Source organism: Limulus polyphemus, unplaced genomic scaffold, assembly GCF_000517525.1.
Source record: "Limulus polyphemus unplaced genomic scaffold, Limulus_polyphemus-2.1.2 Scaffold213, whole genome shotgun sequence".
NCBI lineage: Eukaryota > Metazoa > Arthropoda > Merostomata > Xiphosura > Limulidae > Limulus > Limulus polyphemus.
This window is the reverse complement of record NW_013665823.1, coordinates 261,835-280,075: the sequence shown is the minus strand read 5'-3', so window position 1 is coordinate 280,075 and position 18,241 is coordinate 261,835. Positions and strand designations below refer to the sequence as shown.

The window sequence follows — 18,241 nt, the reverse complement described above, 5'->3', positions numbered from 1 at the left end:
TGAAAAACAAGAAATAAAGTACTTACCCAATTTTCTTTTTTCTTGCTGTCGATGACACTTAACCCTACTTTTTTTTTATACTAATGGTAGTAATGCACTAAATAATTTTAATCTAATTAATAATCGACGAAAGAACATAGACTAATAACATGCAAAAAGTAGATAATTTCCTCTAACTCTCAAAATTGTTTTGGCTTTCTAACTATGCATCAAGAGCCGTTATAAATTCATTCAAGCTAGTCATTAGCTTTCCCACCGGAACGGAGCTTGTACTCTGACTGAAATTGATGATTATCTGTTCAGAACACAACATTATACAATATGTCATTTGATATGTGAAAACCTTGACTTCCTATTGGTTATGGGTAATATATAATTAAACATAAGAGAGAACTATTAACAAAACCTGAAAGAGAGAATGTGATAGGTGGGTGTGGCAGGAGGGGTCTGATTTTCTATTTGATAGCTCTGTAACCAAATAAAATTGAATGCTATAAAAATTATGGTTTGTCTGAGCAATAACAACTTTTATAGTGAGTAATTTACATTTAATTTCATACTTTTTGGAAGGGTGGTGGATAAAATAAAGAAAAGAAGATGCCTAGAGAAAATGTGTCACACTTGGGGAAATTCAGGATTTTTTTTAATATTTCCTTGTAGAATTAAGAACTTAAAAAACTTGTATACAATTAAAATATGGATTATTAGCATTATTATATACTATACTATTTGGTATAACATAAACAAAAAGTAGTTTCATTAAATTTTAAATGTAACTCACTAAAAACCTTGTGACATGCACAGTAAAATATACCTGTGGCGAGAGGGTTAAATAAGGAAATCAAACAGGACTTTGGGAAATCACAGTTTATATATAACTAGCTGAGAGTTAAAGAAGCAAAAACTGTGTTAAAAAACAATGTTCCTTCTTTCTTATATTATTAAATCTTTAATTAACACATCAGATGTTAATCGAATACCCTGCTTTATGGAAGGTAATAATTAAGTCACTTAACAATATAAATACTTGTATCTTATATAAAAAAATGGAAATGTTCCCCACTTCAGGGTGTTTTCTTTTATCCCCCTTCTCAGGAAAAATCCTAAAACAAAATAGCTCATACACATATCAAACAGTTTCCAGTTGCCATACAAAAAATTATGATAGTCAAGCCAGCCAACTTTGAGTGATGGAAGCCCAAAGTCTATTAAAGTGGAAGTGTGCCCTGTTTCAGGGACTTTTTTAATCTCCATTCTTGGACAAACACCCTAAAACAGAATAGTCTGTGTACATCATGAAAAAGTTTCTGGTTATCACACCAAAAATTATGGCAGTCAAGGCACCAACTCTGGTTGATGAATGCTAACAAAAACACACATATAATGGATCATCTTTTTAGTAAGATTAAAGAACCAAAATAAAATGATAGTAGGGATATATCACAAAAATCCTTTCAACATCTTATGTACCATAAAACATAACAAAATAAACTAAATTTGTCTAGATTTTAATACTTTGCTAGCTTTCGACAATTAAAGAGTAACTTTTAATAATAAATATTTTTTTAGTATTGGGTGGCCATTGGCAGTAGTATACTGTAGACTTGTTGATCCAGACACTCATGAAATAGGTACATCAAATTAAGCATCTTTTAACTTTTGTGAAATAGTTAAAATAATAAGTGTTAAATGAAGTTAAAATGAGTTTTGATATTATTAAATATTTAAAAACAAGACATGAAACAAAAGTTTAATAGATATAACTGTGATATATATATATTTATCAAGATTTAATACATGAAATGATTATTTATGACACAGTTTTAGTTAATTTTAGAGAAGAATTATTTTGTTGCTAGTAGCAGTCCCAAATTTGATAATGGGGGGAAGTAACTAGCAGCTATTTGCAAGTGCTTTAAAATTTAAGCTGGAGGCCTACTGTCGGATGTTGTACTTGGTATTCTGAAACTTTTTTCTTTCTTTGATGATATAATTCTGAATATTTATATTTTAAATATTAATAATAATTTAACATAAATAACACTTTCCATTTGTGTTTTATGGGCATTAATATAAACTGTATTTACTTAAAATATTATTACTTTGCACTTTTAAAATAATTGGTCATTTGTCTAGTTTTACATTCATTACGACGAACAAAGTTTTTAATCCCTACCTACCCGATTTCCATGGTGTCTTCGTCGGCTTGACATTGGAGATCTGCTGCGGCTCCTATAAAATATACCATAAGTAGTATAATACTAGTAAAAGTTTGTGTTCCATGTGAAATATGACAAATCATAATTTGTAGTTTATAATGTGTTACCTTCATAGACACACATACACATTTAACTGTGAATACTAGTTCTTGTTCTTAAAGAAATAACAATAAATTAGGCCGTTTAAGACATGAATTTTAAATGCAAACATTAAAATTTACAAAGTACTTAAGACCCTTTAGAGAAACAAAAAAAAGTTCATAACACACTTCTTTGTAAACAAGAAAGTTATTTGTACACAGTTATCCTAAACAACTGAAATAGATCAAGCTGTTTTAAGGCATGCATTGTCAAATCCATGAATTTAAACAACTTGAAATATAACAAAATACAACCTGTACTACTAAATTTAGAACTCTTGACTTTTTTAAACCTATCTTGCAAAACTTAGTTTGCTTTAATAACATTTAAGAGCCCAAGATTTACGAATAGCAACGACCAGTAACAGTCTTAACTATGTGCTAAAAATAATAGTTTGTGAAATATACACCAAGTGAGACTTATTTATTGTCTAAAAGACAAAAAAAGAGAGTTGTTTAAGTATAATAGTTTTATTGTCTAAAAGATAAAGTATAAATTGTAATCTTGTTTATTAGTAAATAAAATTACACATTACAAAAGAAATATATATATATATATATATTCCTTAACTGAATAAATTATTTTGCTTTTTTTTATAATAACTTTCAAACAGAATGCATAACACAATACTCCTCCAAAGTATTAAAATAAATCACAACTTGTTAGTATTTATTTTTAAGAAAGCAAAAAACAAAGTGGGTGTACTGAGAATGTACTTCTGACATTTAATAGTAATGTGTATGATGTTTTCAATGTCCCTTAATCACCACAAGTCACTTATATTAATGTATGTAATTGAAAAAATAAGTAACATTAATGCTAAGAAGTACTTATTATATACTATTCAGGAGCAAAAGAGAATGCACAGTTTTGTTTAACAGGAAATTTTACAATTATTTTAAACAGTCTTTTTCATTGATTTGACCTTGTCCAGGTCTTCTGATGTTTAGTGAAATTTCAAAATAACTATTGTTGTATTATAGTGTAAAATGAGCTCTTTCTAATGATTATAAACACGTACATGAAATAAGAACATGTAGCTAGTAAATCTCAAGACTATGTAAAAAAGGTTGGCGAGGAACTGTCAGGGTTGGAAAAATTTATCTCTAGTTTCAACTGAATTCAGCCAAAAAACTTGGAAATATACGTGCCAATAAGGCAAGTAAATGTACTTATTGTCTAGACATACATCTACAGGACTGGGTTATGTGATTCAAGATAGAGAGCATGAAATTTGAAATTTTTCATAGCTCGTGGGTCACATGACAACAAAACTGAAGTTTAAATATTATTTTTAAAGATTTCATTTGAAACAAAGGAATTAAAACTTAGAGATAATATAAAACTTTGAATCATCCCATACATAATAATGTTAATTCCATTGACAGTAAAGTTATTTAATTAAATTTTGACTTGCATAGTAACGGATTTAAAAGGGTACCCATTGCAAAAGGGTTAATGAAATAAGCTGTTTTAAATTCTAATTCTAGAAGTTTCACTCAAAAATACACTGATCTGGAATGGAATCAAATGATTTCTAATATTTCTATTCCAATTCGTATAATGCTAATCTGGGTAAATTAGCATAATTTGTCATATGCATCAATTAATTTTAATAAATATCAAATGAAGATCAAAAGCATCTATTTTTTAATAGAATAATTTCACTAAAATGTAAAAAACTCACCTTCTACTTCTTGAGCTGCAAATAAAAAATACACAAATTAAAACCACCAGTTCTACAAATCTGAAACAAAATCATTCTTTAATATTGGATTCACTAAACAACTGATCACTTCAAACCTAATTCCTGCATATAGATTCATAAAAGCACAAAAATTTTAATTTCAAATGTATAGTGATTTACCAGTTCGATAATTGTTGATTTGAATTACTGTTTCACTTGTAACTTACTTTTTCCTCATATGTATGTGTGTGTGTGTGTGTGTGTATATATATACACACACATACCTTCAGATTGATCTGCATTTTATGAAACTGATTCCAAAACATTTTTTTTAGAAAGAAGCAATGCAATTTTTTCTACAAAGTTCAGATTTTCTGCTGGAGAAAATCACAAATGTCAAAATAATAAATTATGTTACTTAGCTAAAAATGTATCTTAATGTATAAAGACACTTCAGGTTAAAATATTTTTCGTTTAAATATATCAATCCTATTTTGTGCATTTTATTAGTGTGACTGGTACATTTGCCATAATCTGGTGAAAAAAAAACATATCTTATTGACCATATGGTATCTCTTGTTTAAAAGTTTTAATTTTAGTTTTATATGACATTTAATTATTTAATACAGCCAACACAAGAGTTAAAAACTGAAATTCATATGTGAACTGCTCAACAGGCTACTTAAATTGCAGTGCTATGCTTATTAAAAGAAAAAAAAGAAAAGGTTTTGTTTTCATCATGTATTTCCGATAAATATATGAATAATAACCAAAGCATTTTAAAATTTACTTTCTGATTCATATATTGCAAATACAGATATACATTTACTGACAGAAAAATTTCCAGTCTTTCACAAATATTGTATTACATGAAAAAATATTTTACTTAAGGTCCAGTAAAATATTTACAGCAATGTTTCTACCAGATCTTTAATCAAGCCTAAAATTCTACAAGTTTTTAAGAAATCACTAAATACAATATCAGCTTAAGTTAATCATGGCCCTACTTTTGAACTTCCTTTTTAAATCTGGGATATAGCTGGGATATTAATATGAATAATCGAATAATCAAAACCTAAATTAAATTGGTTAATGTCATGTAAATTACCAGTTTATGATTGCTACTGTTTTTAATTATTCCAACTATCCATTAATCGAAATACTGACATTATGATTTTCCATTATTCTTTTCAATTAATTCAAGCTTGTTCAGCTTAATCAATTAGTGTCACAACTCAGTAACATAATCAACTAATCAAAATTAGTGTTTCTGATTATTACTACTTTTGATTATTCCAACTATAAAATGAACTATCTATGCTTTGGCCACCAGGATTATCAAAATCCAATTTTCAGTATTAAGTTTTTATCTCTCTTTTTTTTTTAGCCATCTTGTGAAAATAATAACTTCTTTGCACTCTCATATGAGAATAATGGAGTAACTTTTTCCATATGGGTATTCTGAGTTACATTTAAAATTTAATTAAAGTACTTTATTATCATGATATACGAATAAACTTGACATCAAAACGTAGCTAATAATCCACATTTTAATATTATATACATTTTATGTTCTTAACTTTATACGGCAATATTAAAAAAATAATCCTCAATTTCCCCTAGTATGAGAACTGTGACAGAAAAAACTAGTATTAAAACATAGCTAATAATCCACATTTTAATACTATATAAATTTTAAGTTCTTAACTTTCTAAAGCAATATTAAAAAAAAATCCTAAATTTCCCCTAGTATGAGAATTGTGACATTTGCTCTCTAGGCATCCTTTCTTCTCTAATATATTTACCACCTCTCCAAGAAATACGAAATATAACGTAAAATACTCATTATAGCATTGTCACTGACCAGGCAAAGCATAATTTTTTATAGCATTCAATTTGGTTACAGAGCCATAAAATAGAAAATCAGAACCCTCTTCCACACCCACCTGTCACATCCTCTCTTTCAGAAATTGCCAACAGTTCTCTTTGACATTTAATATTATATTATTTATAACCAACAGAAAGCAAAAGTTTTAATCTATCAAATTACATATTATACTACATTGCTTTCTGTACAGAGAATTGTCTATTTCGCTTTCAGTTCAAACTTTATTTGTATGGGAAACACATTAATGACTTTTGCTGAATGTTAATGGTCCTTATCACATAGTTGGAAAGCCAGAAAAATTGTGATAGTTAAAAGACATTATCTGTTTTTTGCTTGTTATTACTCTGTGTTCTTTGGTGCATTTTGAATTAAGTAAAAATTATTTGGTGCAGTAGTACAATTAGTATCTAATAGTAGAGTTAAATATCATCAAAAACAAAAAAAGAAAGAAAGACCCATGTAAGTACTATATTTCTTGTTTTTCATGTGTATTCTTATTTATTATTATAAAAGTAACTATGGTAGGGTAAAGTGACTTTCACCTTGTATGGCAGGAATATTAGTTATACATGGTTCAACAGGTAATAAAACAATAAAATTAAGTAGAAACAAATGTATACTGTTAGAAATTTAAAGATATTTAGGATAAATAAATATAGTTTCATGTTACGATTTAAAGTCATTCTAAAAAGAAAAAAGGTAACTTAAATTTATTTCATGTTTTTTTAGGATGGTTACAAGGTCGGCTAAATTGAGTTATGGTAGAGAAAATAACAGATACATACAAAATTTTACTTTAATAAAAAACGTTTGGAATTTATTTACGAGGTTTTAGAGATTATGCAAATAAAATTTGTGAATTTTCAGATGGAGAAAAATATTTCTAATCTTAACATGAAAATTACTTTCCACTCAGAGCAGTAAATGACCTCATTTCATTTTTGAAATAAAAATATCACTTGTGTTTCCTGTAAAACTTTATATACCAAGTTAACCAACAATAACAAATAAATAGGAAGAAAATAAATAACTTTAGAAATTCAACCAGTATAATTTTATAACTTGTATATTAATAAATAAAAATAAATAAATTAAAAAATAGTTTTGTCCTTTTTGATTTACATTTAATTTTTAAAAAATTTCCAATACTTACAAAATTAAAAGCAACTAAATTTCTGTAGATATGTATGAAAAAATTAATTCAGAAACTGATTGGAAAATATCAACTTTAATTTTGAGATACTGATAACACACACTAGTCAGAGCAGCAGCACTCAGGGGAAAAAATAAATAAAAAAGTGCACTCCATAATTCAATACTTACTATCTTCTCCTCTTTGGTGTTCGAGATCTTGATCTTGATTTATAGTTACGATGTTTCCGAGACCGTGAATGACTTCTGTTTATACAAAAATAAACCTTTAGGTCATTGTGAAATGTCCTCCCTAAGACATAAGCATAATTTATAAATAAACAGATGAACAGGCTTTTGCCACACTCAAAGTTTTACTGGCAGACTTTCAAAACTCTCTAACAATTAACATTAAGTCAACTAAATGCTGTATTCAGGTAAGCATATAATATCAAAGGTGTTAATAAATTTTACAATATGGTCAAATCCCCACTTTTTGTGTATACTTTCTCTCTGTCTAGATCATGATTATAGCATTTTATACATGAAAAATGGTAGCAAAATGATCTCTTATGTATCCACCAATTGACATGACAACACTAACAGAAATTTAACAAAAATGTAGTCTGTTTTAAGTAATTTGGTAAAAATGATTGGTTAAGCTTCTACAAATATTAATGTAACTGATTTGACTCTACGTGTTTTGGATATTCACTGCTAACCAAAAGTTAACATATTAGTAAACTTAAAAAAATATATTTCTGATAGATACCTCCTTTCACAAAAAGCTTTCTCGATTAGTACTGCCCTTTATCAGGACAAATTTTTCGCTCACAGCTAGCCTGTAATTCCCACTTCTTTCTGCATAAGATCATGCAGCAACTCTCCACCAGTAGGAGTGTGACACTTCCCCTATCCTGATTAGTGCTCTCTCTAATAACGCACCTGTTAATCACTTTGAGATTGGCCATGACCAAGTCAACCAATACACCATAAGTGGGGAGGATGGGTGAGAAATGTAAATATGTATTGGAACTAAATTTTCAGTTAAGGAAAATTTTAACTTCCAACACATTATTTTACTTCCTCTCCCAAAAAGCTAGAATCCCACATTGAACTGGTGAAGGCCTGGCAATAATATGATTTGCCTTGAGAAAAAGACCATGAGGTGTTGTAAGGAATTAAAACAACACATATGAGTCAGGTACACTCTTCGCTCTTCAGTAACGTATCAACAAAACATAACGGGTCCCTAAAGCACCCAAGGATCCATGGTGCTAGCGCTCCACAGGTGAACAAGCCTGGTCAAATGTGCCCCAACTATGCTAGAACCGATGATATAGGGACAGGCAAAGGGGAGGAGAGCAAGATGCAGGAACATGAGCAGCAAGAAACCAAGGAGGAAAGGGAAGAGTGTTGACAAGCAGCATCACCCTAGATTCCAATGAGGCAGAAGGATCTCCAAAGACCAAGTGGCATAAAAATTAGAAGTGGGCAGGTGTATGTGAGCTAAAAGTGTGTCCCTACTCTGGAGTCAAGTTTGTAGGGAAAGGCATAGGAAGACAAGTGTGCCAACATAGAAAACAGGAGGAAGCAAGTTTACACTGTAAACCCCTCAGGGGAATGTTGGATAGAAGATGGATAGAGGAGAGGTAATGAAGTAGAGTGGTGAGGGTCAAACACAAATGGAAAAATTGAGCCTGAGAAAACCTCAAGGTGGAAATTGATCAGTATGGACCCTGATATCTGGGGAGGACAGGAAAACAATTTAATCTGACAAATGATTGGTATACAGGGGAAGGAGAGGAATCATAAAACACAGCAGAACAGACAAAAGGTAATACACCTGGTACACCATATTGAGGAAGGTGAAAGAAGGTATGGGAGGCAGCCACAGGTGTGACACGGGATTGCACGAAGAAGGAAGGAGGTGGGAATAGGCTATCCAAATCCTCGTCATCCTGACCAAATTCACCAGGCAGCATGATGACTCCAACTTGAAATTGTGAATTCATAATTCAAACTGAGAGTGGGAATTTTCAAATCAACCTACAGTATCAAGTTGATGTAGAAAAGAAAAACCGTTGAAAAAAAAGAAATCGAAGCAAACACAAGCAAAAATTAGAAACATCTGCACTATAGTATGCCAAATCAAGAAGTGAAGATTGGGTTCTACGGTATAGAGGGAATCAGCTGCGCCAGGAGAGTGTGTCGCACTTCTATTGGTGAAGGGATTTCACATGCTTATTTGCATGCTACAACTTAGCTGTACCACATGTAAACACATAGGTGTAGGTGAGAGTATCATGGCTAGTGGCAAGCAAAAATTGCACATACAGAGGGCAGCACTGAACAAGAAAACCTATTATGTGAGAAGAGGTAAGGCATATCAAAGTTATGAAAGATGAGAAATAAAACTTCTTTCGTGGCTGAATCATAAATAGTTGCATTTTGTTTTTCACTCAGCTTCTTTTTTTTAATTCCAAATGACATACGTTAATTTACTTAAATATGTTAATAGCTGATTATTTGGACACAATATATCTAACATTACATGATATTTTTTGTACTGAAGAACTACATTTGTGTTGTTATACACTCACCAGTTCACATGGTTGTTTTTGAAAAGATGTGACATAAAAAGTACTGTTAACTAAATACAACCTATTGGTAGCTTACTTTGATCAGAAGTTAATATTAAACTCTCTTGGTGGTATGACAATGGGAAGTTCTGACACATTCAGTGTTTTTTGTATGAATACATTTACCACTTACTTGTGTAGAAATATTAAATTGTTGTTGAAGTTTTATTAACAATTAATGAATATTTTATAACACTATCATACATTATTATAACTAAAAAAACACAATAACAATAAAATACCAGTAGATCACATACCTCCGCCATGCAGTGTGGATCATATTTAACTCTAAAAAATATGAAAATGTGACTGTATGCCTGTTGTTATCAATGGACGTATACCATTTTTGGCACAACATTGAAGAATAATATTCTACATATGTCCACCAAGTTTCATCAAAATCTAATAACTGTGTTATTGAGACAAATAATGTATGAAAAATCAGTCCCCATGTTAACAGATAAGGATTTTTTTTTATTTTCATGATCTTGCTGTGACCTTAACCCTCCAAAGACTAATCACTTTTAAGTTTGTTCATAGTCCAAATGTAAACCAACTTTCATCCAAATCCTTTCAGAAGTTTTTGAGAAAGCTTGCTGACAAACACATGAACACACACAGTGGCAGAGGTAAAAATGTTTGTTTTAAAAGTGTTTAGATTAGGGACATGACATACAAGTTCCATGTTAGGCAGTGCTTCACTTACCTTACCTGAAGAGAAACCAATGATATTACACACACACACACACAAATGCATAATTAAGAAAAAGAGCATGATAATTTTATTACCACTCTACTGATCATTGAAAGCTAACATGGGATTTAAAAGGTTAGACAACTACCATTATACTAATTGTACTGATGGGAAAATATATTTAACAAATCTTTATTTGCCTTACCTTGACCTTGAGTATGACCTAGATCTTGAATGGGAGTGAGGTGTATGACTACGTGATTTAGACTTTCTTCCCTCCCTCTGTTTAGATGATCTGCGTGGGGATGCACTCTTCTCTCTTGAATGTTGAGAGCCATTTTCACGACACTCACTGCCCTGCATATGTTAAAAAATTACTACATGTATAGTATATCAAGCTCTACTTCAAACAAATATTTGGTTAGTACAACCCATTTCTTTACATTGGTATACTAATTTTGTGCGTACCTAATTTGGGCACCCAAAATACAACATGAATGGCACAGCCTACAATAGTAATCTGAAATGTATCAATCTTCTTCACAAAATACAGCATCAAGGAGTAGCATCTCTGATAGCAAAAGGTGTGTTGAAGTCCCAGAATGCCCATGGGAACATAGTAGATCACCCTGTATCTTCAGAAGTTTACAAACATCTGAGGGACATTGTAAATATTACAAGTTTATTATATACAAAAGATCAGTATTTTTAATTAAGTACTTATACTAGTTTTCTCTGTGAATTTCCAAAGCCTTTACTGAGTCAATCTTAGTATAAAGTGATTTTCATAATAAGAGTTAAATTCCTTTCATCTTGCAGTTTTCATATTTCATCTACACACCCTCTAAAATCTCCTGATTGAATATGAAGTTTTGCAAGGTATAACGTTATATTTTATTTATTTTCCTTACCCAAACATTAACTGTAGCTAAACTGAAATTTTGAAAATTATGAAATAAAATTATTACTTAAAATTTTTGCAATTAAGCACATAGCTAAGTAGTCCTAGTTTATTCTCTCGAGGTTTGTTGTACAAACAAAAATTCATGTACATTATTATCAAGCATTAAAAAAAAACATCACTTACTAGAATAGAATGTCTACAAACAACTACTATTTAAATATTTCTAACTAAACTATAAATAGGGTAAAACAATTGTTAATGCTAGGAGAATCAACTTTACTTACACACATATGAATCACTTTCTCTCAAATTATGTCTATTGTTACCAAATTCAAAAAGAACAGTTGAAAGCTTGAAATAGAAAGAAAAATCACCTTTCTATTGATTATAGCATATGCACCAAACAACACCTGTGATTTTGAAAACTGCCTTGAAAGCTAAGCATAGATGGGCAGGGCTTCTGTCATGAGTTGGAAAAATATAGTGATACCTCAGCAAATGAAGATGGTAGGACTTTGAAACTGTACATTTGACCTTGTCAGTTTAGCTGAGCTGCTAGGAGAGACTTGTGTCAGTTTCATAATATGTACATACATCCCCAAACTCAACATGCTCTATATAGAAGGTGAGTTAGTGCTTTCATATAACTAAAAATTCATAGCTGAACTAAATGACAGAAGGAATAATAAATTAACAGTGAACAAAACCATAGCAAAATATAAGAAGAATTCACTCTCTCAAAAACTAATTGAAATTAGTGTTTCCAATCATTACAACAATCGATGAACCAAAATTAGGATTTCTGATTATTTCCAACTATCCATATAATCAAAATATTGCCATTATGTTTTTGCTGGTAAACACAAAGCTACATGATGTGGTGGTAATGGATTGCCTCATGATTTGAGGGTTCCAAGTTCAATTACCATTGTCACTAAACTTGCTTGCCATATCTTTGTTGTTGAAAAGCTATTTAGACTATCTGCCATTGTTATGAGTTGTGAACTGCTGACTAGAAGGAAGAGGCAATTGGCTGGCAGCACCCACCATCAACTCTCTGGCTATTTAAGTGTTAAAAGAAAGTGTAAATTTACTGTGTTTTACATTGGGTTATGTTCCTAATTTATAAATGTATTTGATAAGGTTGTATAAGCAGGCACTTATGTAGGGAAATGGATCCAGAGGGTCTGTCCCTCCATTTTTCTTTCAGAAATTAATAACTGTATTCTTAAATGTTGTATAAGTGAGTGCAGATCTAAGGGAGAAATCCTGGGGCTCATGCTGATTAAAATATCACTAATCACCCAGCTCTACTTGTCATAATTTATAACTTGTGTATATATTAGTTAAACAGTGTAGAAGTTATATTACCGAAGTTATACAAACTAAAAAGGGAAGAACTGAGAGCACAGATTGACATAGGCAACAAAAGTGAAGATTACAAATTCTCTTAAATATTTTATTTTGAAATTAAAACTTAGATAATATAAAAATATTAATCATAATCTATATTCTGATGCCAAATTTATTGAGTAACATTGATAATTAGTTTGACTAAATTTTGAACATAACTGTAGAACATTGAGACATGCTCAATGAATTGATGGCTGTACTAAAAGGGTTAATGAAGTAAATATGGGTCAAGTAATGAGATTTTGTTTAAATGGACCAAAGCCATTAATTAAATGATTCTCAAGTTAAGCAACGTGTTGATGCATAGGAAGCCATGTCATACAGGAGATAAACTCTTATAACAAAGTTTACAATTTGCTATTATTGAATAAGTAGGTCAATCCATTACAATGGAACTTATTCTATAATAGGGGATCTTAACTTCATTTCAGATTGTTTTACATGATATTATGTATTTACTTATGATTATGATATCTCATTCTGGACTTCTGTAGTTTTATATATCATATTAACTGATCATGTGTCACCTTATATACTAAATTAACTACTTAAACCCGAGCTAACACTACCAGCATCCAGCTGAAAATACCAATTTACCCATTGGACGGTGACACTAAATGTTCAACAGGGAGAGGTTTGAGGCTATTTACTCAACAATTCTTTGTGTGGGTACCCCTGATGCTGAAGGGAAAACAAAAATGAATAAAATCTACATTTTATAAGGTATGGTGATAATCATTAGGAAATCATGAAAATAATTCAGGCAGAATATGCAAAAAATTGAGGGTTTAAAGAGTTAATAAAGTTCAATTACTATTCTTCATATATTGAAATTTAGAATAATCAACAGTCACTAAAAATTCAAAGATAACTCAGACATCTAATTCATTGTATAAGACTACAGCAGATTTGAACAAATAGGCAACTATTATAGAAATTATATTTTTGTATATAAGTTCACAATTTTATAATACAAGTCTTAAAAATAATTGGTTGGATACTTCCACACCCTTGCTGACAGGTTCCCATATTATTTCTCTCTAACCCCCCTGCAAACATTTACTAATATGACTTAATATAATATGACTTACGTGTTGAATGAATTACTAATATCAAGTAAAAGTCATCATGCAGTTGCCTATGTTTATTCTTGAAATGTGCAATAATCCCATACTATTCATTTATAAATCAAATAAATTGATAATTAAGTAATGAAAACATTTTAATATAACCAATAATGGTAACAATGTCTTATTTAAAAAATATCAGGATTGCAATTAGAAATCATTAAGTAGATGTTTAACCCTCTCACTACAGGTCAGGAGTCAAAGGGTGTGTCATTACATTGATCTACTACTTTACGAATGTTTGCCAGTAAGTTTGGTATCACATTATAGATTATAATTCAAATTTTAGTATTACACATTAGTTAATTTCTTAACTTAAAAGTAAGTATTAAAACAAAATTCTTAAATATTAATTTTTGTGTGTCACGTGGTATGTTGAATGCAGTTTTGGTTTAAAGTTACAATTTTCCTGCACTGAAAATGTATTTCTGACAGGTACTTACTCCCACTCACATACATAGTTATTCTCATTCTATGCTGCCCTCTATTTGCAAACATTTTTTCACATGCCACAAGCTTTTCACTCCCCTTGGTTCACGTTTTAAATGATTCTTGCATGCAAATTATCATACAAAAAACCTCCACCAATAGTAGTGCCACATGACTTCCTCTATGTTATTCTACCTATCATTGCGAGTTTAAGCAAAAACGTAAGCACCAGTTAACAGTGGGGAGGGAGTGTGAGCAGAAGTAAGTACCTGTTGGAAATACATTTTCAGTGTAGGAAAATTATAACTTCCAATAAGGTACCTCACTTCCACTCACATACATAGCTAGAATCCCACATTGAATAGATGGAGGGTCTGGTGCAAGGGAGAAAGTAAAAACATCCTTGGAGAGCATCTGAAGGACACCCTAATGAAGGAAACCTCTAATAAGAGGATTATAAATGAGTATTGACCAATCTAATTAAACGTATGTTATTAAACCCAAATAACTACAGATAATAGCAATAACTGTAAAAATATTCAAAAACCATAACAGTACAACATCTTTCCAAAGTTGGCAGACTGTATTTCAAAATGTGTGGTCCCCAAACTTGAGTCGAGGCCCGACAAAGGTCAGCTCATTGAACAATCAATCTCCTGAAGAAGTAAAGCTGATAATTTCCCAGTCAAGGACCTCCATCTGAAGCCTGTGTAAATGTGGTGATAGAACATACAACCTCTAAAGTGGTAACTTATAATTCATAATTCAAAATGAATAACCAAACACAATTATGTTGGCAGAATTTGTAATGAAGTATTAAGTTCCATAACTGGGTAGAAGTTTAAAATAAGTTATGAATATCACTGTCATATAATAAATAGTAAACTTGTTGACAGAAATGAATACAAAGATAGGAAAAAAGACGCTTGATGAGAGTACAAACTAAATGTCTGACCATGAGAACTGCCAAACAAGAAGTGATAGTTAGGTAGAATAGCATAGTGGGAGTCTCATGGTTGTGTGGCACTGCTATTGGTGATTTGTCACAGGATAATTTGCATGCAAGAATCAGTTAAAACATGTGAATCAAAGGATGCATGGGAGTGAAAGGTTTGTGACATGTGAAAAAAATATTTGCAAATAGAGGGCAGCACTAAACAATAATAGCTATGTATGCGAGTGGAAGTAAGGTACCTTGTCGGAATTACAGGTTTGTGATGTCCAAGTATAATATCTATAGTTTCTAATGAATTAGAAACTCAAATTACCAATACTGACAAGCTAGAATATAAAATAAGGACCTCCTATCTTTTCTATTTGCTGAGACATCACTACATTTAGTGAATCAAACACAGTGGGCCCCACCCATCTCTTTCATTTTTGGACGTACTTACGAACATCTACTTCTAATTTTATCATTAAAAATGAAAAACAGATAAATCAATAAACATTTCAGTCAGATCCCCTCTAACTCTTCCTTTTTTTCAAAAGAAAAATATTTCAGAGCTCTCAACTTGTCCTTGCATAGCATTTCCATACCAGGTAATATCCTAGTAGTCCTGCTCTGAACCCTTTCTAACTTGAAAATTCAGATGTAAATGAATTTAATCTAATAAACAGTTGTCAGAACAGACTCCCAAAACATGGAAAACTCACTTCCTCCAGGTACCAACAAGAAAACATTTTTGAAAATAGGAAGACTTCATATTTCTGTATAAAATGCATTTACAAGATGAAAACATCATTTACTAAAGGTAATGTTTTTTTATTCAGGGGTTAATTATCTCCATTACCTGTGTCTATGTGTATATACAGACACATTTTCAATCAGTAAATAATGGTGTTTGTATTTTACTTTTAAAACTATTTTCTTTAGAATTTAAAAACAACTACTTTTGCAGTTTGAATCAATAAAATAATGTCTTCATTCAAAATAATAAAATTATTTCCTATTTTATTTGTAAAATTTACATTTTAAATGCAAGTTATGATTTGTAGCCTAAGCAGGACTTTTTGCCCATGCTCATTTCCATTACTGTTTTTTTCCCAGTGTCTTTACAAATTGAACAGCGCCAAAACCTCTTGGTATTTTAAACATACTAACTGAACTTATTCTGACTCAAAACATTGTGAAACGTTTTAGGCTTTTTGTTGTCTAATATTTCAATAGCCTTTCATTTCTAACCAGAATTTCACTTGGGTTTTACGCATAACCAATTTGCTACAAACATTAAGTATTTTAAATTATATTCATCAAACTGGTTTTGTAAAGTAAAACGTTTAACCACATACATCTTTTGTTAAATAGCACTGGAAAAAGTATATATAAATTTTCTTTTCTCATTAATATTGAGTGACTGGAGTTGAAGTATAACCTTGCAATATTATGTATAACTATAATCTCAAGCCAAGGTTTCATGCTTCTATTTATAATTATACTTAAAGTTAAATGTTATTACAGATAAGTGACTTCTTCTTCTTCCGTAGCTTTTTCCCGTATCTATACGGGGTCGCTATTTTCGGTTTTGGCAGGGTTTTTACAGCTGGATGCCCTTCCTGACGCCAACCATCCCCTAATTTAGCAGTGTAAGACTAGAGGGAAGGCTGCTAGTCATCACCACCCACCGCCAACTCTTGGGCTACTCTTTTACCAACGAATAGTGGGATTGACCATCACATTATAACGCCCCCACGGCTAAATGGGCGAGCATGTTTGGTGGGATGGGGGCGCGAACCCGCAGATCGTGAGTCGAGCGACTTACCCACCTGGCCATGCCAGGCCTATTACAGATAAGTGACTAATATAAGTTTCATTTAATTTGCAGTAAGACTTATAACTATGGTATAAATCATGAAACGTACACTGCAAGTTGTGTTCAGTTGTAAGACACTGGACGTAAAATTGAATTGTGCTACAATTTACAAAAGTACGATGTGGAAACTACAAAAAAAGTTCCCATTCATTCTCTTTCGTTACATATTTTATATTCATCATTCGATATTTCTGTAGTTACTGCAGCTTACAATTCGTTGAATTTTGGTTTCGTTTTCTTTTTAATTAACATTAAGCTTATGTCTAAAATTCAAACTATTTTAACTAATGTTAATTATGTATTTTACGCAGTTAGGCCTAACAGTAACACAGATACTGCTCAATAAAGTGTATTATATCAATGTAGGTATGTATTCTAACCCTACAAGTACAACTTCACAAATCTGGTTACATTACGCTACTACCACTAAATTAAATCTGGGAAGTTAATTTCAATATTTCAAATTCTCTACAAGTACATACGTATACTCACTTCTCTGTCACTTTCACGGCCCATTATTCCCGTTTGTTACAAAAACGTTGAAAAAAATCTATTATTTTGTTGTAAAAGTGAGGGAACAATAACGGTCCGAAAATTGTTACCGTCTCCGCGTTCTTATTCCTGGAATCTTTCTTCGCGTCTTATATGGAAAGCAAAATTGATCAATATATATATGTAAATATTGACTTATGAGATATATAACGAAATGTTTTAGGTGCTGACAATTTCAGATATATCTAAAAAATACTAATACACAAAAAAGTTTTAAACCAATGCAGAAAAAGTAGTGGCCCACGAATTAATATATCACACATAAGCAGCATTTAACGCAAACAAGTGGAAATCTAGCATTCACTAGACTCGCAATCTATGAGACGCGGATTAGAATCTCACCACCGAATATGCTCACCTTTCAGCCGTGGGGGCATTATAGCGTAACAGTCAATCACACTATTCGTTGGTAAAGCGTAGCCCAAGAGTTGGCAGTGGGTGGTGTTGACTAGATGCTTTCCCTCTGGTGAATTAGTTCTACCTTAGGAACGGGTAGCGCAGATAGCCTTCGAATAACATTTCGTTAAATTTAACAAACCCAACAGTCCGTTTTTCTGCCAGAGGGCTCTCAGTTTATACAGAAGCACTTTATGTCTCTATA

At 31.3% G+C, this 18,241-nt stretch overlaps 1 protein-coding gene across 3 annotated transcripts in view; it reads right to left on the bottom strand.

The window, feature by feature from the left end:
- The window catches only part of LOC106478463 (transformer-2 protein homolog alpha-like), a 62,812-nt gene extending 45,098 nt beyond the window's left edge, over positions 1-17,714 (bottom strand). For all 3 annotated transcript variants that reach the window (XM_013939008.2, XM_022382046.1, XM_022382047.1), the window contains exons 1-5: positions 17,581-17,714; positions 10,608-10,759; positions 7,259-7,333; positions 4,048-4,062; positions 2,181-2,232 (exon numbers count right to left, since the gene is read on the bottom strand). In XM_013939008.2, coding sequence (XP_013794462.1) covers positions 2,181-2,232; positions 4,048-4,062; positions 7,259-7,333; positions 10,608-10,759; positions 17,581-17,604 — 318 coding nt within the window. In that variant the 5' untranslated portion in view covers positions 17,605-17,714. The remainder of the gene's footprint in view (positions 1-2,180; positions 2,233-4,047; positions 4,063-7,258; positions 7,334-10,607; positions 10,760-17,580) is intronic.
- Between the last annotated feature and the right edge of the window lie 527 nt (positions 17,715-18,241).